Source organism: Schistocerca cancellata, chromosome 6 (assembly GCF_023864275.1).
Source record: "Schistocerca cancellata isolate TAMUIC-IGC-003103 chromosome 6, iqSchCanc2.1, whole genome shotgun sequence".
In the NCBI taxonomy this organism is placed as follows: domain Eukaryota; kingdom Metazoa; phylum Arthropoda; class Insecta; order Orthoptera; family Acrididae; genus Schistocerca; species Schistocerca cancellata.
In genome coordinates this window covers 151,684,123-151,711,214 of record NC_064631.1, presented here as the reverse complement: position 1 = coordinate 151,711,214, position 27,092 = coordinate 151,684,123, and the positions used below count along the sequence as shown (strand labels likewise).

At 42.9% G+C, this 27,092-nt stretch overlaps 1 protein-coding gene across 1 annotated transcript in view; it reads left to right on the top strand.

The window, feature by feature from the left end:
- The window catches only part of LOC126190920 (cytochrome P450 6k1-like), an 86,619-nt gene that overhangs the window by 47,307 nt on the left and 12,220 nt on the right, over positions 1 to 27,092 (top strand). The window contains exons 4-6 of the mRNA XM_049931553.1: positions 3,262 to 3,524; positions 16,010 to 16,203; positions 18,033 to 18,254. Of these exons, the coding sequence (XP_049787510.1) occupies positions 3,262 to 3,524; positions 16,010 to 16,203; positions 18,033 to 18,254 (679 nt within the window). The remainder of the gene's footprint in view (positions 1 to 3,261; positions 3,525 to 16,009; positions 16,204 to 18,032; positions 18,255 to 27,092) is intronic.

Below are 27,092 nucleotides of genomic sequence, written 5' to 3'. Positions count from 1 at the left end.
CTAGCGAGCGACTAACATTTCCATGATCGAGCATTGGAGACGCATTGAATTTCCTTTTCGCCGCGTTTACAAGTCTCTTTCACAATAAATGTTATCTCTGACCGACATTTGCTTTGGACTTAACTTTCGTCGTACTGATTTGCAGTTATTACTGAGATGTTTGGTAGCTAACTAAAAATAACCTTTCTTTCTTTCTACCTTTATATCATGACATACTCAGTAATTATTGAAATTGGTGTTCATCAAAACTTTAAGGTGTTATATTATTGTCAAAGTCGTCGTACCTGTCAGCATAACACTGTTCCCTACTTTAAATTATCATGACATTCTTATTTGGGTTTTCGGGTTTCTTGGTGTGTTACATAGTGTATAAGCTACGAATCATGAGTAGTGATTTAGAGGGGCAAACTAAGTTTAGTCAGTGTTACGATTTATAGTAGTAATCATCAGTAGCCACTGCGTCGAGAGTAAGTAAGTTATAGTAAGAAATAATATGGTAGTATTACAGTTAGATGTTCTCGTGATTTGGATTTATTTCGTGCAGAACAAGGAATAAGGCTCGGTGCTGAACCATGTAAAGTGGTGGGAAGAGTTAGGCTAGTGGGATGGTTAAGTGTTTTTTTTTTCATTTGTGTGATTCTTAGGAACTAATCATGTCGTGGTCAGATCGCAGGCTGCACGGCTGTTAATGCCGCAAGGAGCTAGTTGAGAGAAGGTATTGAGAATTTTAAGAGACGAAGTTGATAAGTTACAAGTAGAAAAAATGGAGTGGGATGAGAGATTAGAAGCATGTGATGCTGAGTTGAAGGAAATGACTTATCACACATCTCCGGAGTGTAGGGAAAATTTGCAGAGAGAGCCCGAGGAATAGATAATTGAAAACGGGCCTCTGAATGTGAGGAATATGTTGATTATGGAGAGGAGGGAAAGGAGGATAACAGAGGAAGCAGAGAGGAGGGAAAAGGAAAAAGCTGAAACGGAGTGGAACAGGCTTGTGGATAGTTTACATGTTCCTGCGGGACAGCCATCTACCAATGATATAGTCAACGCTGTCGATCCTGTGAAGAGTAGGACAGAATGTCCCAAATGGCTTTTTTAGTGGGAAGATTAAATTAGCTGTATATGATGTCATAATACCACTTTATGGGAATTTAAGCGACGCACAGAGTAATGAGGTTGTTGAAGTGAAGGAGAGTAATATAGGAGTACCAACTCCGACATCCAGTAGAATTGTGGAGTCTGTGGCAGCTTGAATGAGTGTGGGCTGTACCGAAGTGATACAGTGTGTGGATAGGAACGTGGGTGATTTAAGGCCAATAGTATCTGCCGCGTTGGGTGATAATAAGCATTAAATTGAGGCTGGAGAGCATGGGTCGGATGCGCAAGAAAGTGCATTTGTTGGTGATTTTCGCATCGTGCAGAGTGGAACTGCAGATTAGTTTGTTGTTATGAATGCGGACGAGGTTGTTGGTAATTGTGTTGCAGATGTTGTGGCTGAAACGGTACAAGCATACACATTGCCTCAGATGCACGGCGAACGGGAGAAATTAAGAGGAGACGAGTTGATGGAGTGAATGATCAAGTCGACAGAGCCGAATCTGTTGTCGAGTGTACGCCAGTGGTTCAGAATGTACCGCGAACGCAAGTACTGGGTCGCAGCCTCGCAGACAAGCATCTGACGTGCGGGATGAGCTGTTTACAGGCAGCCAAAGTCTGATGTATGCGACGGGTATGAAATTAGTGATGGGTGTAATGTGAACCTGAAAGTAAATGTTCTGACTGAACATTGTGCCAAAGTTAACCTTCAGCGACAGAAAGCTGTTGTGATTGTAGAGATGCCACGAGATGCATCTGTTGTACAAGACAAACCAGTTAGACAATGGACAATTACGTTCAGGAGTAATCTGGGTGGTATATTGCCACCAGCCAACAGGAAGGTACATGAGGTGAGCAGTAGTACCAGAAAACCAAGTATTTCCAGGAGAATTCGGTCTGTAACGTGAGCTACAGTAGAAGAAATAAGTAGGACTACTTGTCGAAGCTTCAGTCGAGAACCGCGCTCCTGCTACGGTCGCAGGTTCGAATCCTGCCTCGAACATGGATGTGTGTGTTGTCCTTAAGTTAGTTAGGTTTAAGTAGTCTAGGGGACTGATGACCTAAGATGTTAAATCCCATAGTGATTCGAGCCATTTGAACCATTCTGAATTTTTTCTGGCATGTTGTTTTTCTTCCTTTTCTTTTTTGTCTGAATAGTGTGGAAGTGCAAGGGTTCACAGTAGAAATAAAGGAAAAAAATCCGTAAATTGTTAATTTGTGTTTAAGCACACAAAAAAATTTCTTTTGTCATTTGTTGTCCGACTTTGAAATTAAAATTAAAACATTAATGAAAGTCTTGTAATTCAGTATACATAACAGACAAAATCGTCGAGATTCTCGATTCCAGGGATGAATGAACTGTCTACGTACTATATAAATCAGTTTGTACGAAACTCTCGGATCGCGATCCCTATGCGTACCTGGCCATTTTTTTTTTTTTTTTACTGATCTGTCAGTTCCACCTGGGACTGGGCGCCACCATTAGCAAATCCAGTCCAAGATATGTATCTGCACGTTATCTTACCTGAGAAGCCTATCCGTGATTCTAGCGGCGAAGGGCGGTCTTTCCACGTCTGTACTAATGTTTGAGCCTTGTGGTGCACAGTGAATAGAGATACGTAAGTGAAGCAAAGGAAGAAGGAAGGAAAATTTGTCTTTAATGTTCTCTCGACTACTTAAACTAGCTCTGATTAGGGAAGATAGGTGAAAGTGGCCATGTCCTCCTCGAAGACTCCGTATCAGAGGTTTAGGGAAAACATGGAAAACCGAAGTATAGATATCCGTAAGGGGATTCGAACCGCCGTCCTCCCGAATGCCTCTCTTGTGTTTTACCGCTGATTCACATCGCGCTATATGCTTGGGCTGCGGTATTCTGTACCCCACAGTGGGAAGGAGGTTCTGGGTGGTGTAGCTCATCACTAGTTGCTGCCTAGCACTGATCTGGATGGTCATGTGATGTATTGTGGTTTGTCTGTGAGCTGTTACACTCCTCGTTACTCCAAAGTGGTCAGCAATACAATGTTGCCCATTGGATCTGATTTTGGCGGGCGCGGTTTTCTACATAGTGTAGTGCTCGCAAGACATACATGGCACTGTGGCACAGGGAAAACACCATTGCGTACATGATGTTTTAAATACTATTTGATAATCGCTTCTCCTCCGCAGACGATGCAGGACTGCGGTCGTGAGATGGTCGAGGTCCTGGAGGACTCGGCGCGCCGTGGCGAGGTGCTGGAGATGAGGGAAGTGTCCGCCAGGTACGCCACGGACATCATCGCATCTGTCGCCTTCGGTGTGGAGGTCAACTGCCAGCGCAACCCAGAGGCCGAATTCCGACAGTGGGGACGCAAGGTGTTCGAACCATCGCTCAAGAACAAGGTTGCTTTGCTCATGTACGAGTTCTTTCCGCTACTCGCCAGGTTACTCAGGTAAGACCTGTTGGCAGTTTCGCTCACCTCCTCCGTGGAGGCCGTGAACACCGTCTCGCTTTCGATATCCATTTACCCTCTACCGCATCTTCTCAAACACCTGAAATGTCTTCGCCAGTCCTACGTCTATCACAAAACCGTCTCGCAACACCCCAGTGTACCCCTCATCCTTGAGAACTTGGTCGACTGCCATTACTCTCACTCATCATTCTTACTCCCACTCATCAATCTTGAGATCTAACCGCCCTCTCAACTATAGACCACTCAGCCTCTTTCATTCCAAAAGCCAACCGTTTCGCTTCCTAACTGCTAGGGCGTAATCTACTTCTGCCCTAACACCAACCCCTTCCCGAAAAGTATCCCACAATCCATTCTCGAGTCGTTTCCTCTCCACCTCATTTGGATCCAGCTTTGCCACCTAGGAAATGTTACTAGACGCCCACAACCTTGACATCCTTACTTATTCAAGACCACACGTATCACTAACTGATTAAGTGAAAATAACTACTTACCTCTTATGCTAAAAAATTTAATCTCAAGGACATGCGGTAGTAATAACGGCATACAGACAAAATATTCACAGAGAAAATGAAAAGATACTCGCAAACGACGCAGAATGGAAACCAAGCAGACGTCAGCGAAAATAGCGCACAAATACTTTTAAACTACCGTCTTGTTAGATTCCAGATACCTTTTCAGAGTTTATCACTTGTTTTAATCACGTCATACCACAAAGTTCTTTTCTCCACAATTCGATACAGAACCTGTTCAGTCACTACTCGATCTGCCCATCTGCTCTTCAACATTCTACTATACCACAAAATTTCAAATGCTTTTATTTCCCTCTCTGTACTGTCTACCGTTCACGTTTCAAATCCATATAAGGCTGCACTACACATAAACATTTTCACAGGATGAGATTTTCACTCTGCAGCGGAGTGTGCGCTGATACGAAACCTCCTGGCACATTAAAAATGTGTGCCGGCCGAGACTCGAACTCGGGACCTTTGCCTTTCGCGGCGTTTGGTGTGGGCGGACGTCACAAGACATCCGTTCAAGTTGACCCTCTGACTGAACACGCTGAGCTACCGTGCCGGCGATCCAACTGAGCTACCCAAGCACGACTCACGCCCCGTCCTCACAGCTTTACTTCTGCCAGTACCTCGTCTCCTACCTTCCAAACTTTACAGAAGCTCTCCTGCGAACCTTGCAGAACTACTGGCAGAACTAAAGCTGTGAGGACAGGGCGTGAGTCGTGCTTGGGTATCTCAGTTGGTAGAGCACTTGCCCGCGAAAGGCCAAGGTGCCGAGTTCGAGTCTCGGTCCGGCACACAGTTTTAATCTGCCAGGAAGTTTCATATCAGCGCACATTCCGCTACAGCGTGAAAATCTCATTCAGGAAACATCCCTTAGGCTGTGGCTGAGCCATGTCTCCACAATATCCTTTCCTTCAGGAGTGCTAGTTCTGCAAGGTTCGCTACTGTAAAGTTTGGAAGGTAGGAGACGAGGTACTGGCAGAAGTAAAGCTGTGAGGACGGGGCGTGACTCGTGCTTGGGTAGCTCAGGTGGTAGAGCATTTGCCCGCGAAAGGCAAAGGTCCCGGGTTCGAGTCTCGGTCTGGCACGCAGTTTTAATCTGCCAGGAAGTTTCACTTTCACAGGAGACTACCACATACTTAAATTTGTATTCGATTTTAGAAAATTTGTTTTTTTCAGACAGTGTTTTTACTGGTAAGTTTAAATTCACAATCAACATTAACAATTTTTTTTCTTTTCCAGAAACTCTTTTCTTGATGTTGTCAATCAGCATTTTATATCATCTTTCATCGACTCTCATCAGTGATTTTGCTCCGTAAATAAGAAAATTCATCCGCTACTTTTAGCAAAAAAATGGTTCAAATGGCTGTGAGCACTATGGGACTTAACATCTGAGGTCATCAGTCCCCCAGAACTTAGAACTACTTAAACCGAACTGACCTAAGGACATCATACACATCAATGCCCGAGGCAGGATGCGAACCTGCGACCGTAGTGCCGGCCGCGGTGGTCTAGCGGTTCTAGGCGCGCAGTCCGGAGCCGCGCGACTGCTACGGTCGCAGGTTCGAATCCTGCCTCGGGCATGGATGTGTGTGATGTCCTTACGGTTAAGTTTAAGTAGTTCTAAGCTCTAGGGGACTGATGACCACAGATGTTAAGTCCCATAGTGCTCAGAGCCATTTGAACCATTTTTTGCGACCGTAGTGGTCGCGCGGTTCCAGACTGTAGCGCCTAGAACCGCTCGGCCAACACGGCCGGCTACTTTTAGCACCTCATTTCCAAATCAGAGTCGCTCAAAATCACTTTATTTAATTCAGCTACACTCTATAATCACCGTTTTACTTTTATTTACCTTTATCTTACGGCTTTTTTTTTAAGATACTGCACACTGAGGTGACAAAAGTTATTGGATACCTAACAATATCGTATCGTTTCTCCTTTTGCACTACTTAGTGCAGCACATCGACTCATCGAGTCATTGGAAGTACCCTGGAGAAACATTGAGCCATGATAAGTGCCACATATGTTCGATTGGATTCATGTCTAGTGATCTGGGTGGCCAAATCATTCGCTCGAACTGTCCAAATGTTCTTCAAACCAGTCTCGAACAATTGTGGCCCAGTGACATGGCACACTGTCATCGATCAAAATTCCATCGTTGTTTGGGAACATGACGTCCACGAATGGCTGCAAATGGTCTCGAAAGCAGCCGAACTTCCAGCGGACCCACAGCATTCCATGTAAACACACCCCAGCACCATTATGGAGCCCGCAGCTTGCACAGTGCCTTGGTGACAACTTGGGTGTATGGCTTCGTGGGGTCTGCGTCACACTCGAATCCTACCATCAGATCTTACCTACTGAAATCGATACTCATCTGGACGGCCACGCTTTTCCTGTCATCTAGGATCCAACCTACATGGTGACGAGCCCAGGAGAGGCACTTCAGGCGATGTCGTTCTGTTAGAAAAGGCACTCAGTCGTCTGCTGCCATAGCCCATTAACGCCAGATTTCACCGCTCTGTCCTAACGGACACGTTAGTCGTACATCCCAGATTGACTGCTGCGGTTATTCCACGCAGTATTGCCTTTCTGTTAGCACTAACTCAGGTAAACGACGCTGCTCTCGGTCGTTAAGTGAAGGCCGTTGGTCACTGAGCTGTCCATGGTGAGAGGTGACACCTGAAATTTCGTGTTATAGACTCACTCTCGACGTTATACATCTCGGAATACTGAATTCCCTAACGATTTACGAAATGGAATGTCCCATAAGTCTAGCTCCAACTACCATTACGCGTTCAAAGTCTGTTAGTTCCCGCCGTGCGGCCATCATCACTTCGGAAACATTTTCACATGAATCATCTGAGTACAGATGACAGCTCCGCCAATGCACTGCCATTTTACGCCATGTTTACGCGACCCTATGCCATTTTTACATGTGCGTGTTGCTGTCCCATGGCTTTTCTCGTCTCAGTGCACATTCTATTCAACCGATCTTCCAAATCCTTTGCTGTCTCTGACAAAAATATCGGCAGACCTTAAACGTTTTAGCTCTTCCTCCTGGACTTTAACCCTCTTTCCAAATTTATTCTTGGCTTCCTTGCTACAAATCTGTGAAACACTTTGCTATTATTGCGGTCCTTTCATGTCCAGCATATGTTATTACTGGAACCCAATCGCAAAATTTCAAAGAGTTTATTCCATCAACACTGTCAGAAGCCAATTCAAAAAATACAAATGGCATAAATCTGTCCACACAGCTGTTTCTTTTTTTCCAAAGCTTTCTTTAATTTTCCTATAGGTGGTATCTATCTTTCCTACAGTACCCCACGCTTCTGCAGCTTTGCATATGTTCTCTAGCCATGCCTGCTTTGTCCTTTTGCACTGTCTGCCAAATTCACTTTTAGAGGTCTGTATTCCCTTTTTCCTTGCTTCATGATTTCATTTTTCAGCAATTAAATTTTATATCTCGTGTGTTGTCCGTGGACTTCTATTGGGCGTTATCTTTTTGCCTAGTTAGTCCCCTGCTGCCTTCTCTACTCTAACTCTTAAAGATACTCATCCACCTTTTGCCGTGTTTCTTCAGTCGTTGGTTAATGCTTTCTTCGAAATTCAGTACAACCACTTGTTATTTCACGTTAACCATGTTCCATCTCCTCAGTTTCCTACTTTTCTGAAGTTTCTCCAGATTTAACCTACATTTAATAACTAACGAACTGTGGTCAGACTCCGCGTGTACGTGCTAAAATGTTTTCAGTTTCATAACTGATCTCTAAATCTCTGAGATCCGAGTGGGGGTCTAATTAACCTCTGAAATATTTTATCCAAGTAGACTCCGTAGTCATTTAACGTACGGTGCCGCTGCGTGCCCTCGGGAAATATAATGGGTACAGTTTTCCTTTGCTTTGAGTTCTGCTGCACCACCAACATAGCAGATCTCTCTCTGATGGTTAATGTTGCAAGGACAGTTCCGTCAGTTAACAGACTGTTGCTTAAGTAACTATCGAACAGGTTGAAACGCCTCTTCTGAACCATACATTAGTCTCAAGTCACAAAGGAATTAGATACATTATCTGCCAGCCCAGCTATGGTCTCGGGGTAGCGTCTTTGATTAGTAATCAGAACTTCATCGGTCCCGGATTCTTATCAGTCGGAGGGGTAGCAGCCTTTTGTAATAAAACAACTGACTAAACAGATCAATGATGGACTTGAGCGGGTGTCATGAACGTCCACACCGAACAAATGCAACAAACAGTAACGAACAAAATCGATAAAAGAAAGAAACTTGCCACCGCTTAAATTTTGAGTAATAATCAGTATTGGCGGCCGAAGACTTTCGGCATAAGAAGTCACCCTGACTATGTCATGGGTCTTGTGGAATAGGGCGGAGGAGCGAACAGACGTTCAGGACACTCTCTTGTCTTTCTGGTGGGAAACTGCCCCTAAAGAGGAAGAATCAGTATTAATCAACAGCATGAGAATGCAGCAGGCAATGGAAACCACTGCATTAAAGACACATAATGTGTATCCGTAGGACATGTGGCCTATAACTGAAAAAGTGTCGTGATGATCTCTCCATTGGCATAAGATTGCGGAATAGTTCCCCATTCGGATCTCGGGGAGGGGACTGCCAAGGGGGAGGTGACCATGAGAAAAAGATTAAATAACCAACGAAAAAATAACGTCCTTCGAGTCGGGGCGTGGTAGGGAAGCTAGAAAATTTGAATAGGGAAATAAAAAGGCTCAGTCTCGATATGATAGGGGACAGTGAAGTGAAATGGAAAGAAGACAAGGATTTCTGGTCATATGAGTACAGAGTAATATTAACAGCAACAGAGGACGGTACAACGGGAGTAGGTTCAATTGGTTCAATTGGCTCTGAGCACTATGGGACTCAACTTCTGAGGTCATTAGTCCCCTAGAACGTAGAACCAGTTAAACTTAATTAACCTAAGGATATCACACACATCCATGCCCGAGGCAGGATTCGAACCTGCGACCGTAGCGGTCTCGCGGTTCCAGACTGCAGCGCCTAGAACCGCACGACCACTTCGGCCGGCCAACGGGAGTAGGATTCATTATGAATAGGAAGGTGGGACAGAGACTGTGTTACTGTGAACAGTTCAGTGGCAGGGTTGTTTTTATCAGAAACGATAGTAAACTAACGCCGACAACGATTGTTCAGATGTATATGACGCCACCGAGAGCCGATGATGAAGAGAGAAAAATATATGAGGATATTGGACGGGTAATTCAGTACGTAAGGGGTTATGAGAATCTGTCATGGGGAATTGGAATGCGGTTGTAGGGGAAGGAGTAGAAGAAAGGATTACGGGAGAATGTGCGATTGGTACTAGAAATGAAAGAGGAGAGAGACTAATTGAGTTTTGCCGCAGGTTTCAGCTAGCAATAGTGAATTCTCTGTTCAATAATCACAAGAGCAGGAGGTATACTTGGAAAAGGCCGGGGGGTACGGGAAGATTTCATTTAGATTACACATAGTAGACAGAGATTCCGAAATCAGATACTGGATTGTAAGGCGTACGAAGGAGCAGATATAGACTCAGACCACAATGTAGTGGTAATGAAGGGTAGGCTGAAGTTGGAGAGATTAATCAAGAAGAATCAATGTGCAAATAACTAGGATACGGAAGCACTAAGGAATGACGAGATATGCTTGAAGTTCTCTAAGGGTATAGATGCAGCAATAAGGAATAGTTCAATAGGCAGCCCAGTTGAAGAGGAATGGACATCTATAAAACGTTGGTACGAAAAACATAGGTGCAAAGGAGGTAACTGCGAAGAAACCATGGGTAACAGAAGAAATACTTCAGTTGATGGCTGGAAGAAGGAAGCTCAAAAATGTTCAGGGAAATCCAGGAATACAGAAATACATGTGGCCGAGGAATTAAGTAGGAAGTGCCGGAAAGCTAAGACGAAATGGCTGCATGAAAAATGTAAGGAAATCGAAAAATAAATGATTGTCGGAAGGAGTGACTCGGCGTATAGGAGAGTCAAAACAGCTCCGGTGAAATTAAAAGCAGGAGTGGTACATTCAGAGTGCAACGAGAATTCCATTGTTAAAGCAGAGGAGAGAGTAGATAGAAGGGAAGAGCACATTGAAGGCCCCTATGACGGGGAAGATTTGTCTGCAAGGGCGAGAATTATCGCACAATCAGCTTAACAGCTCATGCATCGAAATTGCTGGCAAGAATAATATACAGAAGAATGGAATCTATAAATTGAGGATGTGTTAGATGACGACCAGTTTGGCTTTAGAAAAGGTAAAGGCACAAGAGAGGAAATTCTGGCCTTGCGGTTGATAATGGAAGCAAGACTAAAGAAAAATCAAGACACGTTTATAGGATTTGTCGACGCGGAAAAAGCGCTAGGCAACGCAAATGATGCAAGATGTTAGAAGTCCTGAGAAGAATAGGGGTGAGCTATAGGGAGACAAGGATAATATACAATATGTACAACAGCCATGAGGGAATAGTAAGAGTGAACGACCAAGAACGAAATGCTGGGACTAAACAGGGTGTAATACAGGGATGAAGTCTTTCGCCCCCTACTGTCCCATCTGTACAACGAATAAGCAATGATGGAAATAAAAGAAAGGTTCAGGAGTGGAATTAAAACTCAAAGTGAAAGGATAACAATGATACGATTCGCTGATGACATTGCTATTCTGTGTGAAAGTGGAGAATTACATGAGCTACTAAATAGAATGAAGAGTCTACAGAGTACAGAATACATATTGAGAGTAAATCGAAGAAAGACGAAAGTAATGAGAAGCAGCAGAAATGAGAACAGCGAGAAACTTCATATTAGGATTTATGTCCAGGAAGTAGATGTTGTTAAGGAATTCTTCTACCTAGGCAGCAAAATAACCAATGACGGACAGAGGAAGGAGGACATCAAAAGTAGACCAGCACTGACAAGAAGGGCATTTTTGGCCAAGAGCAGCCTACTAGTATCAAGTATAGGCCTTAATACGAAGAAAAATTTTCCGAGAACATACGTTTGGAGTACAATACTGTGTGGTAGTGAAACATGGACTGTGGGAAAAACTCTAGAGGAGGACAGAGGTTGCAATACATCAAGCAAATACACTACTGGCCATTAAAATTGCTACACCAAGAAGAAATGCAAATGATAAACGGGTATATATTGGAGAAATATATTATAATAGAACTGACATATGATTACATTTTCACGCAATTTGGGTGCATAGATCCTGAGAAATCAGTACCCAGAATAACCACCTCTGGCCGTAATAACGGCCTTGATACGACTGGGCATAGAGTCAAACAGAGCTCGGATGGCGTGTACAGGTACAGCTGCCCATGCAGCTTCAACACGATACAACAGTTAATCAAGAGGAGTGACTGGCGTATTGTGACGAGCCAGTTGCTCGGCCACAATTGACCAGACGTTTTCAATTGGTGAGAGATCTGGAGAATGTGCTGGCCAGGGCAGCAGTTGAACATTTTCTGTATTCAGAAAGATGCGTTCGTGCATTGTCCTGCTGAAATGTAGGGTTTCGCAGGGATCGAATGAAGGATAGAGCCACGGGTCGTAACACATCTGAAATATAACGTCCACTGTTCAAAAATGCCGTCAATGCGAACAAGAGGTGACCGAGAGGTGTAACCAATGGCACCCCATACCATCACGCCGGGCGATACGCCAGTATGGCGATGACGAATACACGCTTCCAATGTGCGTTCACCACGATGTCGCCAAACACGGATGCGACCATCATGATGCTGTAAACAGAACCTGGATTCATCCGAAAAAATTACGTTTTGTCATTCGTGCACCCAGGTTCGTCGTTGAGTACACCATCGCAGGCGCTCCTGTCTGTGATGCAGCGTCAAGGGTATCCGCAGCCATGGTCTCCGAACTGATAGTCCATGTTGCTGCAAACGTCGTCGAACTGTTCGTGATGATGATTGTTGTCTTGCAAACGTCCCCATCTGTTGACTCAGGGATCGAGAAGTGTCTGCACGATCCGTTACAGACATGCTGATAAGATGCCTGTCATCTCGACTGCTAGCGATACGAGGCCGTTGGGATCCAGCACGGCGTTCCGTATTACTCTCCTGAACTCATCGATTCCATATTCTGCTAACAGTCATTGGAACTCAACCAACGCGAGCAGCAATGTCGCGATACTTAAACCGCAATCGCGATAGGCTACAATCCGACATTTATCAAAGTCGGAAACGTGATGGTACGCATTTCTCCTCCTTAAACGAGGCATCACAACAACGTTTCACCAGGCAACACCGGTCGACTGGTGTTTGTGTATGAGAAATCGGTTGGAAACGTTCCTCATGTTAGCACGTTGTAGGTGTTACCACCGGCGCCAACCTTGTGTGAATGCTCTGAAAGTCCGCAGCTTTTGGTCGTGCGGTAGCGTCCTCGCTTCCCGCGCCACGATACCCGGGTTCGATTCCCGGCGGGGTTAGGGATTTTTCTCTGCCTTGTGATGACTGGGTGTCGTGTGATGTCCTTAGGTTAGTTAGGTTTAAGGAGTTCTAAGTTCTAGGGGACTGATGACCACAGATGTGAAGTCCCGTAGTGCTCAGAGCCATTTGAACCAGTGCTCTGAAAAGCTAATCATTTGTATATCACAGCATCTTCTTCCTGTCGGTTAAATTTCGCGTCTGTAGCACGTTATCTTCGTGGTGTAGTCATTTTAATGGCCAGTAGTGTAATTGAGGACATAGGCTGCAAGTGGTGGTCTGAGATGAAGAGATCGGCACAGACGGGTCGCAATCAAACCAGTCATGAGACTGATTTAATCTCCCCTACCACGCCACCTGCTTGACCCAAATTTTCAAATTATACCACACACTACTGAAGTAGTGCCGCTTCTCATTAGCTTCATTACTCGCGGCTACTTAGCGACTGCTATAAGAGTTGGATGTTGCAGTGTATCTCCACTGAGGGGAAACCCCTGTGATGGCTACATGTATCACCGAGGCGCAGCATCGCAAGGCCTATGTTATGCAGGGGGATGATAATAATGATATTAATATAATAGTGGGCCTGCGTAATGTTTAGTTCAAATTCCAAATGGGCATGATATAGCGTATTGATAGCAACCATCCATGTTTTCACCTGGGAATGTTTGAGGAAATGTTGAAAAAGCCAAATCAGTATAGTTGTATCATTTAACTGTCCAGAGACACTAAAGCAATAATACTTCGTAAATAGGTAGGTGTAAGTATTTCACAATAGCAATAATTACTCTTACCTGGATCTTAACTGCACCAACCAAAAAAATAAGCATTCCAAGAGGCAAGCCTGTAACATGCCCGTGAAAAAAAGACACAGATCGCCTTAATTTGCTGCGAAAGCATGTTGATCAACAAAGCACACTTTTCGGAACGGCAGAGAGTGGCAAATGGCAAATGTTCCATACACAGATTGTTTGCCTTTCGCTGAGTGAATGGTTGCCGCTGTTCCTTTTAAACAGATTAATACTGTCAACACAAATCTCATGACTGTGTAGATGTACTGTCATGTCTAGATAAGGACTACAGATTCTTAAATAATAGCCTACGTTGGTTCAGGGCTGAAAATGTGTGAAATCTTATGGGACTTAACTGCTAAGGTCATCAGTCCCTAAGCTTACACACTACTTAACCTAAATTATCCTAAGAGCAAACACACACACACCCATGCCCGAGGGAGGACTCGAAACTTCGATCAGCCGCACAGTCCATGACTGCAGCGCCACAGACCGCTCGGCTAATCCCGCGCTGCTTCAGGGCTGAAAAACTATGTATTGCTCTAATGGCAGTCATAGGAAAAAGATGTATAAAAGATTGTACGAGGGCAATTCAATAAGTAATGCAACACATTTTTTTTCTCGGCCAATTTTGGTTGAAAAAACCGGAAATTTCTTGTGGAATATTTTCAAACATTCTCGCTTCGTCTCGTATAGTTTCATTGACTTCCGACAGGTGGCAGCGCTGTACGGAGCTGTTAAAATGGCGTCTGTAACGGATGTGCGTTGCAAACAACGGGCAGTGATCGAGTTTCTTTTGGCGGAAAACCAGGGCATCTCAGATATTCATAAGCGCTTGCAGAATGTCTACGGTGATCTGGCAGTGGACAAAAGCACGGTGAGTCGTTGGGCAAAGCGTGTGTCATCATCGCCGCAAGGTCAAGCAAGACTGTCTGATCTCTCGCGTGCGGGCCGGCCGTGCACAGCTGTGACTCCTGCAATGGCGGAGCGTGCGAACACACTCGTTCGAGATGATCGACGGATCACCATCAAACAACTCAGTGCTCAACTTGACATCTCTGTTGGTAGTGCTGTCACAATTGTTCACCAGTTGGGATATTCAAAGGTTTGTTCCTGTTGGGTCCCTCGTTGTCTAACCGAACACCATAAAGAGCAAAGGAGAACCATCTGTGCGGAATTGCTTGCTCGTCTTGTGGCTGAGGGTGACAATTTCTTGTCAAAGATTGTTACAGGCGATGAAACATGGGTTCATCACTTCGAACCTGAAACAAAACGGCAATCAATGGAGTGGCGCCACACCCACTCCCCTACCAAGAAAAAGTTTAAAGCCATACCCTCAGCCGGTAAAGTCATGGTTACAGTCTTCTGGGACGCTGAAGGGGTTATTCTGTTCGATGTCCTTCCCCATGGTCAAACGATCAACTCTGAAGTGTATTGTGCTACTCTTCAGAAATTGAAGAAACGACTTCAGCGTGTTCGTAGGCACAGAAATCTGAACGAACTTCTCCTTCTTCATGACAACGCAAGACCTCACACAAGTCTTCGCACCCGAGAGGAGCTCACAAAACTTCAGTGGACTGTTCTTCCTCATGCACCCTACAGCCCCGATCTCGCACCATCGGATTTCCATATGTTTGGCCCAATGAAGGACGCAATCCGTGGGAGGCACTACACGGATGATGAAGAAGTTATTGATGCAGTACGACGTGGGCTCCGACATCGACCAGTGGAATGGTACCGTGCAGGCATACAGGCCCTCATTTCAAGGTGGCGTAAGACCGTAGCATTGAATGGAGATTACGTTGAAAAATAGTGTTGTGTAGCTAAAAGATTGGGGAATAACCTGGTGTATTTCACTGCTGAATAAAACAACCCCTGTTGCAATGTGTTGCATTACTTATTGAACTGCCCTCGTATATCAAAAGAGTATCTCCATAATATGACTCCACGGTATTAAGAAATAAGTCTGTAAAGTGAATCACCTGAAAAGATCCAATATGTTAATCGTGGAAACAGATGCGGTGGACACTGTCAGTCGAAATTCGGCCCCAAACACGTCCTAGCGACGTATCAGTATAATGACATACTAAATGAGGAGAAGGTAAAAAAGTTACTATTTTTGTTCTCCATACTCATGGAGCGCCGCAGAATAAAAGTTGGCGACACAGAACTTAATGTAGCAAATACTTCAATGAAACTCCCATCTCACGCTATATTTGTCGTCAGCTGGATCCCTATCTTATCAGTGTGATAAGTGATTGCACAGTATAATACGTGAGAGCTTTGGTTACGTTGAGCTGTGCGATCTGTGTTTAATCTTCTTTAGATTGAAATCATGGCTGGGGAAACCACCTTGATTTTCATTTACTGTTTAGAGTTCCTTTGTGTTGCTGCTAAGAAATAGTTGCTGAGAGGAAATACGTAATACCCTCAGCGTACTTCCTCAAGTCGCACAATTTCAGAAGACGTGGACAAGTATGCTGATTACCAACGTTCAGTGGGTTATTCTCTACACTTGAAAGTGGATACAGAGCGGAAACTACGTAGCAGTGGTCAAAACAATATAAAATAAAATGACGGTTTAATCCTAACAATAGCAGCGTGGGTGGCAAGTTTATATAATTCAAAAAAATTGTGGTGACTGTGGATTCTATTGTAACTAAAATATTCCTTTCCCTTGTTTACAGAGTTGATTCTGGAACGCAAGAGGTGTCCGAATTCTTCCGAAACATGGTCAGACAGACAGTGGAGTACCGAGAGAAGCACAACGTAACGCGAAACGATTTCATGAACCTACTGGTACAACTGAAGAACAAAGGTTTCATCGACGGAGAGAAGATAGGCGACGTCAAGGGAGAAAACAAGGACATCGACAACTGGAGTAAGTGCAGACGTATGAAGGTGTTATAAGACAGGAAGAAAGCCGTGTCACGGAATTAGCAGCAAAAAAAGAATTGTTGGTGTTGCGTCGTTAAAAATTAGTGAACGCGGGTTCTGCAACCTTAATACATTCTATACTAGCCGCAAAGAATTATCTCCTTAGTTTGATTAAAGATGGTAATGCGTTTTCACGTAAATGTTCTTCACTGAAACTAACATTTACACCATCTCAACATTTTATTTTCGTTGTTATTGTTTTCTGAAGGCGTATCGGTTTTACAGTACTTTGGGTTACAATGGTTTTTTATATTTTATTCTCACTTAGTTCACGTAACTTCTAGCCAGAAAATTACGTACATCTGATGGCTAAAAAAATGTTGTTCGTCGATACCACTCATTATAACATAATGGAATCTGACAGCTTCATGTTGACTGATTGCATAATATGCAGCAGCACATATGACAATCATTATTAAAAAAAAGGTGAAATACCCAAAGTAGATAATTATAAGGATGAAAGTGGACAGAATCTGACGCGATATCTCTCATGAGGACATCCAAAAACTCTATCAATCAATGCCGAAGCCGAATAACTTCTTTTATAAGGGCCAGAGGTGGACCAAAGCGTTATTGAGTTGCTTAATTTGTGACATTCCTTCTCTTGAATAAATCATCGAATTTTTCTGAAATTGTTTTTCTGTATACGTGTACAACACATCTACCGATTTCCGTCCCATTCGGATAATCCGTTCGTGGTGCGACATTCTTTTCTCTTAGAGTGTATTAAATTTCCTGCTTTCTTAATAAAACATAGCAACGGCCTTGCCGCAGTGGCTACACCGGTTCCCGTGAGATCTCCGAAGTTAAGCGCTGTCGGGCGTGGTCGGCACTTGGATGGATGACCATCAAGGCCACCATGCGCTGTTGTCATTTTTCGGGCTGTACTCAGCCTCGTGAAGCCAATTGAGGAGCTACTCGACCGAATAGTAGCGGCTTCGGTCAAGAATACCATCATAACGCCCGGGAGAGCGGTGTGCTGACCCCACGCCCCTCCTATCCGCATCCTCCACTAGGATGACACGGCGGTCGGATGGTCCCGGTAGGCCACTCGTGGCCTGAAGACGGGGTGCTTTTTTCTTAACAAAACATGAAAATAAAAAATTTAAAAAGAAATCTGTGAAATCTTTTGTGAAATGATTTATGTAAAAGTAAGAAATAAAAACGATTAGACAACTGTATGATGTAACTCTGTCGTACATTTTTTGCAAAAACAGACTTAATGTCTTATGGGATAACAGCAATCAGTGATTTTATAATGTTATTTAAAATCCGTCTTGATTGCAATCAAGACGGATTTTAAGTAACATTATAATATCTGTCGTACATGATTTCGAGTATCATTCAGAGTCATGTCAAAGTTTCTCTTGTCTATTTTATTTCTTATTTTCAGAGAAATTATTTCACAAAGCATCTGACGGCTTTTTTAAAAAAATTATTTGGTTATTTTTCTACCGTAACTGCCGATTTTGAAGTGAATTTCGACCACTTTGCATTCAGCCGATAATTGCTTGACTAATATATGGATTTACCAATTCTGGATGAATCTACGACTGCGACAAATCGTCAAAAAGCAGAAAATGTTATGATCTTAAATCAGTTTATCTCTTTGAGTGGAAGACACTACCCTACACTACACGGAACAATTTATCAAACCTCAACTCGAGTGTTTTCAATAGTCTCTGTGTGCCAGGCCGGAGAATTTTCGCTGTTCACCTGTGTGTAAGTGTTCGCACATAGTTTGACGGCGCCCTCTGTTTCTGTTCCGTCCAGAGTTGTCGATAGACGAGGTGGCCGCGCAGGCGTTCGTGTTCTTCCTGGCGGGCTTCGAGACGTCGTCGACGACGATGAGCTTCGCGCTGTACGAGCTGGCCCTCAACCCGGACGTGCAGAAGAGGCTGCAGGAGGAGGTGGACGCCACGCTGATGAAGAACAACGGACAGCTGACGTACGAGGCCATTGCCGAGATGCCGTACCTCGACAAAGTCGTTTCAGGTGCGCCACCCATTTAGTTTATTTATTTTGGCAAGGTTTTACGGCAACCACTTCGTCATCTCCATCCAGCCCACATGACACATTAAAAGGTTTTGATTCTATGCTAATTAAGCGTAACAAATTGCTATCATTTTTACTGGCTGTTTATCGTAGTTCCCTATAGCAGCGAAGGATTCCAAGTGATTGACGAAAGGTAAGGGGAGCTGTATGACGTCACAACCTTGAAGCCGACGTCCGCCATGGTAGTTGCCCTAAACATTAGCTTCTGGTGGAAGTATTTTGATCACAAGCGCCGGTTTGCGTTATTTACGGGTGTAATAATCATTCTGATCATTATCTAAAGTGTAAAGGTATCACATTTGATTCGTAAGATGCTTTAAGTGAGATTTTTCTTTATGTACATGAATTTACTGACCTTAAGACTTATTTTAGAAGAATAACTAAGGAAAGGCAAACCTAAGTTTCTAGCATTTGTAGACTTAGAGAAAGCTTTTGACAATGTTGACTGGAATAATCCCTTTCAAATTCTAAAGATGGCAGGGGTAAAATACAGGGAGCGAAAGGCTATTTACAATTTGTACAGAAACCAGATGGCAGTTATAAGAATCGAGGGGCATGAAAGGGAAGCAGTGGTTGGGAAGGGAGTGAGACAGGGTTGTAGCCTCTCCCCGACCTTATTCAATCCGTCTATTGAGCAAGCAGTAAAGGAAACAACAGAAAAATTCGGAGTAGGTATTAAAATCCATGGAGAAGAAATAAAAACGTTGAGGTTCGCTGATGACATTGTAATTCTGTCAGAGACAGCAAAGGACTTGGAAGAGAAGTTGAACGGAATGGACAGTGTCTTGAAAGGAGGATATAAGATGAACATCAACAAAAGCAAAACGAGGATAATGGAATGTAGTCGAATTAATACGGGGGATGCTGAGGGAATTAGATTAGGAAATGAGACACTTAAAGTAGTAAAGAAGTATTGCTATTTGGGGAGCAAAATAACTGATGGTCGAAGTAGAGAGGATATAAAATGTAGACTGGCAATGGGAAGGAAAGCGTTTCTGAAGAAGAGAAATTTGTTAACATCGAGTATAGAATTAAGTGTGAGGAAGTCGTTTCTGAAAGTATTTGTATGGAGTCTAACATTCTGCGTGGTGTCTGTTTGGTATAAGTCATGTCTCCCTACCACTTTCGCGCAACGACGCTCTGAGCGTGTTTTTTAGGGAATTGACTCTTTTGAACCTGGGACCTGTTGCTGGTAAGGAGACGCCAGACCACACATGACGTGTAGAGTTCAGAAGAGTTCAGTGAGACTAGCGATGATATAACCAAATACTTAATGATTTCAGCGTCAGCTCCACTGCACTCCCTGTAAAAGAATCTTAATACTAACTAAATTTAGTGGAAGGGGTTCAAGGCTTTCCTATTTGTAGTTAGCTTGTAAAATAACGTCGGCAAAGCAGTTAATTTTACCATTGGAAATTTTGTTCTAGTCACAAAACATTGTTTATAAATTGCACTATTGATAAAAGGAAATGTTTTAATACAGGATGATAAAAACCAATTGCGTTCAACAAAAATGTGAACGAATATTCGCTGAATGGATTTCCAAGTTCTACAATGGATCGAAGGATGACCTATGCCATATCACATCTATAATCTAGGTTTAAATTTAGTTTCACAGAAGAGAAAACTATCAAAATGGTCTACAGTGACCCTCAATTATCTTTAATTACTTATCTAACTTGTCGTAAATTACAGTGGCTGATGTGGCTTCTCAATAATTATATAACAGAAAAATCATCGCGTTTCAGATTTTAACCTACGTAGCAAATGTGAATACCGTGAGCTTTAATTGACGATCGACACTAGTATTACGCAAAACGGGGGTGTAACAGATGAGACTTCTGCAGTTCTGAGTGAAGCTTTATGCGCTGTTATGCGGCATCGCGTGCGTTCATTACCTAGTTGTTGGTTAGGCAGTGTCAGGGGGCGTCGGGCGACGCAGCTCCATCCAGCTCGCCGTCTCGGAAGCAACTCCTTTCTAACTTCTCCTTACTACAATTTACCGAAGGTGGTTTAAAAAAAAACTATCTGGCTGTGTTTTCATCTGACCAATCAGGGTCTCAATGTTAACCTTAAGCTCCGCCTACAAAAATTCTGTCTGTCCAATGAGAAACGTTATACTTTTCGTGGTGGGGCAATGTTTTTTAACGTTTGCAACGTAACGGAGACGCGAAAAAAGTCTCACGCTAAAACTTGCGGCTGGTGTGGCCCTTTTAGTGTTATCGTAAGATCTATACTGTTCTTCTGGAGGGCTCTAGCTTTTAACATGGGCTGGGGGCTGGGCCTGTCGGTTAGCTGGCGACGTGGGTGTCCGTCCCTTATCGTAGGGCATTCTAGCTTAACACGGTTCTGCTCTCGGCTTCTGTTCTCGTTTCTCCCCTCGGAACTGCGTCTGTCTCACGGTGGGAAGGTATGACATGCATTTAGGCATTCTTGTGTTAGTCTGTGGTATTCCATTTGCTCACTCGTTACTCGTATTACTTTGGTTAATTTAATGTCACGATTTATTCGGAGCTATGTGACATACTACTGGATTTGCTTATCATGTCAGGGTTTTAATGGAAGGTGTTGGATTTGCCTGACACCTTACATATTACCACCCGTCGAACTTAATTTTTGCACTGAAGTTAGGCAATGATTGAATCGTTGTCTAAGTCAGTCAAAAATTATTCCTTTATCTAAATTTTGTTGCCTACTGTTCACGTTATTCTGGTTCTATGCTATTTTGTATTACTAATTTATATTTTTATATTCTTCCACATTATTCTCAAAAATTAGTTTATATTGACAAGAAAAGAATATTTTTATATTATTATTATTAATTTTTAATTATTTTCTTTCTTTATTTAAGTGTCTAGTTTGTTTTTTTAAGAAGTTTGTTATCGAAAGTGAGGAGTCTTTCACATCGATTTTCTTAGAAATATTTTTTTTATAAATGTAGTAATTAAGTAAAATCTACTCCTAACACATTTTCTAAATATCATGCACAAGTAAAATGTTTTTGTTTCTAGACACTCATTTCAACATTGTTATACTAACAAATAAGAATTATTTCCAAGAACTGCTTTGACAAAGAAATATACTTACACAAGTATTGAGATATTATCCTAACAAATGGTACAAATGTTGAAAAAAGGAAAACGTCCAACAAGATAATTTTTTATTCTTTGTTTTTATAAGGAGAAAATAAGTAAAATATAGTTATTCTTTTATTTTTATGAGGAGAAAACAAGTGGCATATAGTTTTAGTGTTTATTATGCCTTACTTTTGTTCTTTATATACTGTCCATTTCAGAAAAAGGAAGTGGCTGGTCTGCAGAGACAGGTTGAGGACATAGAATCAGTGTGTAGTGGGAATGTCCGTGTTACTGATAAGTCACATACATGTACAGTATTTAATAATCACGTTCTGAATATAGCAGGTGAACTAAATAGAAACCTAGTCCCAACAGGGAATCATATAGCGCTCTTAGAAAAAAGTGCAACGAGACTGTTACCTGAAATGCTCCTCCATGATACTGAAAAGAGGGAGATTGAGTTAATAATTAAATCACTAAAGAGCAAGAACTCTCATGGATATGATGGGGTATCTAGCAGAATACTGAAGTATTGTTCTATGTATGTTAGCCCAGTTCCCAGCCATATCTGTAACTTTTCCTTTAGGAGTGGTCGGTTTCCTGACCGATTAAAGTACTCGGTAGTGAAGCCACTTTATAAAAAGGGAGACATTGATAATGTTGAAAATTTTAGACCTATTTCTATGCCATCGGTGTTTGCTAAAGTTATCGAGAAGGTTGTATATACAAGGTTACTGGAGCATTTAAATTCACATAATTTGCTGTCAAATGTTCAGTTTGGTTTTAGAAATGGTTTAACAACTGAAAATGCTATATTCTATTTTCTCTGTGAGATTTTGGACGGATTAAATAAAAGGTTGTGAACGCTAGGTGTTTTCTTTGATTTAACGAGGGCTTTTTACTGTTGACCGCAAAATATTACTGCAGAAGTTGGACCATTATGGAGTAAGGGGAGTAGCTTACAATTGGTTCGCCTCTTACTTTAAGAACAGAAAGCAGAGGGTAATTTTCCGCAATATTGAGAGTGGTAGTGATGTTCAGTCCCAGTGGGGCACTGTTAAGTGGGGCGTTCCCCAAGTGTCGGTGCTGGGGCCACTGCTGTTTCTTATTTATATAAATGATATGCCTTCTAGTATTACAGGTGATTCAAAAATATTTCTGTTTGCTGATGACACCAGCTTGATAGTGAAGGATCTTGTGTGTAATATTGAAACAGTAACAAATAATGTAGTTCATGAAATAAGTTCGTGGCTTGTGGAAAATAATTTGATGCTAAATCACAGTAAGACTCAGTTTTTACAGTTTCTAACTCACAATTCAACAAGAACCGATATTTTGATCAGACAGAATGGGCATATTATAAGTGAGACGGAACAGTTCAAGTTCCTAGGTGTTCGGATAGATAGTAAGCTGTTGTGGAAAGCCCATGTTCAAAGATCTTGTTCAGAAACTAAATGCTGCTTTATTTACCATTAGAACAGTATCTGAAATAAGTGACACATCAACATGAAAAGTAGTCTACTTTGCATATTTTCATACGCTTATGCTGTACGGTATTATTTTTTGGGGTAATTCTTCTGATTCAAAAAGGGTATTTTTGGCTCAAAAACGGGCTGTTCGAGCTATATGTGGTGTAAGTTTGAGAACCTCTTGTCGACCCGTATTCAATAGTCTGGGAATTCTGACATTGCCCTCACAGTATATATTTTCTTTAATGTCGTTTGTTGTTGGCAATATTAGCCTATTCCCAAGAGTTAGCAGCTTTCACTCAGTTAATACTAGGCAGAAATCCAATCTGCACCTGGAATGCTCTTCCTTGACTCTTGTGCAGAAAGGAGTGCAGTATTCTGCTGCATCCATTTTCAATAAGCTACCACAAGAACTCAAAAATCTTAGCAGTAGCCGAAACTCTTTAAAGTCTAAACTGAAGAGTTTCCTCATGGCTCACCCCTTCTATTCTGTCGAGGAGCTCCTGGAAGAGCTAAAAAATTAAGCAAATTTCAGTGTTACATTGTTGATTTTCTTTATTTAAATTTACGACTTGTCACCTGAATGCTTTTTTATATTTCATTTTATCTGTTTCAAATACCGTGTTATAATTTCATGTATTGACTTGTTCCATGACCATGGAGACTTCTCCTTAATTTGGTCCCATGGAACAATAAATAAATAAATAAATAAAATAAAATAAAACTAGTGACTTATTTTTATCGACAGTCTATTTTTTACTTAAGTCCATAGTCAATGACTGTTATTTTGTAGTTTATTAGCTGTCTGGTGTGCTTAACTTATTTAGTTTTTCACACGTTTCTTTTGCACAATTCCTACATCACATAATTTGATTTCACACATTCACACAATCCTATGAATGTTTAAGCATGAGGTTGGCGAATGTTTTGCACGAAGGTGGTGGACTTGAGGGAGATGGATGTGGGCAAGTATTTGATGTACAGCTTCATTCATCGTTCCTTGTTGGCTTTGCAAGTGTGAGTTGCTGTTGTAGACGTACCATAATGGAATGGAGCTGTGAGTGCAGAATCTCGTGGTTTACTGGCTTTGTATGCGTGAAAGTCATCGTTATGTGTCGCTGAAAGCGGTCGTTTTTCGTTGTAATACTTCGCAGACGACTAGTTTACAATAGGATAGGGATTTGGGAAGGTATCGTCTATTCTTCACCCAACTTCTTTCTTGCTCTCAATCTTGCAAATCTTCAACTTCTGTTCTTCCTGCTTTTTCTCTGCTTCTTACTTGCTTCTTGGTTCTTCTCTGCGCAGGATATGGAAATATTTATTGATAACTAGTCGCTTTGAAGTTCTCCTCTTAGTAACAGTTTGATAAAATGTTTGGGTGTGTCATTTTTACTTTGTGGAAGTTTTCTTCAGTTTTGTGCATCAGCGTGCTGTTTAATAGCAGTATTGTGACTTTTACACATATTTTTTTTTGCCAGTGGTGGCTTGCCCAAGCGGTCTTCTCATCGGGCCGTTTTTTGCTCACTCCGCTGAGTCTGGGCGTTCCGAGACCCTTCTGGAGTTCGGTGTCCTGTCGTGTCTCGGCAGGGTTCCGCCAGTCTGTGGTTCCGTGTTCTGTCCCAGCAGGGTTCCGCTTAGTGGGCAGATTTACTGCCCATGTCAGATACAAGAGCCCTATGTTGGTCTCGCTGTCCATTCCCTTCTCTCGACGCTTCTGCCTTGTAGGAATTGTGTCTTGCTAATTATGTCCTTTTCTTTCTTGATACTTCTCTCGTTGCAACTTGTGGGTCGTTGCATCTGGTCTTTGCTGGAGTTTTTACAATGGTTCTTACAAAAAGTTTTACACTCCTGGAAACTGAAATAAGAACACCGTGAATTCATTGTCCCAGGAAGGGGAAACTTTATTGACACATTCCTGGGGTCAGATACATCACATGATCACACTGACAGAACCACAGGCACATAGACACAGGCAACAGAGCATGCACAATGTCGGCACTAGTACAGTGTATATCCACCTTTCGCAGCAATGCAGGCTGCTATTCTCCCATGGAGACGATCGTAGAGATGCTGGATGTAGTCCTGTGGAATGGCTTGCCATGCCATTTCCACCTGGCGCCTCAGTTGGACCAGCGTTCGTGCTGGACGTGCAGACCGCGTGAGACGACTCTTCATCCAGTCCCAAACATGCTCAATGGGGGACAGATCCGGAGATCTTGCTGGCCAGGGTAGTTGACTTACACCTTCTAGAGCACGTTGGGTGGCACGGGATACATGCGGACGTGCATTGTCGTGTTGGAACAGCAAGTTCCCTTGCCGGTCTAGGAATGGTAGAACGATGGGTTCGATGACGGTTTGGATGTACCGTGCACTATTCAGTGCCCCTCGACGATCACCAGTGGTGTACGGCCAGTGTAGGAGATTGCTCCCCACACCATGATGCCGGGTGTTGGCCCTGTGTGCCTTGGTCGTATGCAGTCCTGATTGTGGCGCTCACCTGCACGGCGCCAAACACGCATACGACCATCAGTGGCACCAAGGCAGAAGCGACTCTCATCGCTGAAGACGACATGTCTCCATTCGTCCCTCCATTAACGCCTGTCGCGACACCACTGGAGGCAGGCTGCACGATGTTGGGGCGTGAGCGGAAGACGGCCTAACGGTGTGCAGGACCATAGCCCAGCTTCATGGAGACGGTTGCGAATGGTCCTCGCCGATACCCCAGGAGCAACAGTGTCCCTAATTTGCTGGGAAGTGGCGGTGCAGTCCCCTACAGCACTGCGTAGGATCCTACGGTCTTGGCGTGCATGCGTGCGTCGCTGTGGTCCGGTCCCAGGTCGACGGGCACGTGCACCTTCCGCCGACCACTGGCGACAACATCGATGTACTGTGGAGACCTCACGCCCCACGTGTTGAGCAATTCGGCGGTACGTCCACCCGGCCTCCCACATGCCCACTATACGCCCTCGCTCAAAGTCCGTCAACTGCACATACGGTTCACGTCCACGCTGTCGCGGCATGCTACCAGTGTTAAAGACTGCGATGGAGCGACGTATGCCACGGCAAACTGGCTGACAGTGACGGCGGCAGTGCACAAATGCTGCGCAGCTAGCGCCATTCGACGGCCAACACCGCGGTTCCTGGTGTGTCCGCTGTGCTGTGCGTGTGATCATTGCTTGTACAGCCCTCTCGCAGTGTCTGGAGCAAGTATGGTGGGTCTGACACACCGGTGTCAATGTGTTCTTTTTTCCATTTCCAGGAGTGTACTTATAATCATCTAACATATGTCTAGTACCTACATTGTTTTACACCTTCTTAAAAATTCTAAGATATTTTGAGTCTTAACTTCTACAAGAATCCTCAAATTCGTTTTTTATTTTTGTGTAGTGTTGTGCTGTATAGCATTTTAGTATTTCATGCTGTTAGACTATCTTCGCTTTATCCCTTCACCTTAATCTATGGTACTATTGGTGTTATTTTTGTTTTTGTTTTTATGGAAACTACTCTCTTTTTCCCACCTTCCTCTCTCTTCATTCTTCTTTCTCCTGACGATCTTATCTGCAACATAATCTTGAAATATTGTGCTGATTATTTACCAGTAATAAAATTAATCTTCGGACTTGTACTGAAAGTGTTTAATACTGCCAGTCTTAGGTAATAATACCTCTGCTTTATCTCGTAAAATATCCTCTAATTCTCTTTTACTGTGTTCCAAAATACCTTGAACTTCTTGCAATTTTTTGTCGATTTCTTTATGTGAGTTGAGACGATTCCCCCTTTTGTGCATACCATTCTAATTCTTCATCCTCTTTATCTCGCATCATTCTTAATTGTTTGTTTATAACTGGCATTTCTTCTAATTTTAGCTTTTGCTCAAAGAGAAGTGTGACATTCCCGAATGTTACGCTACCTTTCCCCATATCTATTATCGCTCGTCTCTCATTTAAAAAATCTGCACCTATAATCAAATCTACAGTTAGTTTAGGTATAATCACGAAGTTGGCTTCGATCTTTTGACCTTGACACGAAAGAGTTAACCTTGTTTGTCTCGTAACTTCCACAGCATTGTTTCTAATAGGACCTCTTACTTTAATCTTACGTGTTTTTAGAACTGGCAATTCCTGATTGGCATTACACTGCATGAATAAATTTTCTGAGATCGCAGTCAGTTCACTTCTGCTATCAATTACAATATTGACTGTGACATGCTTTACCATGGCCTTCACAATTGG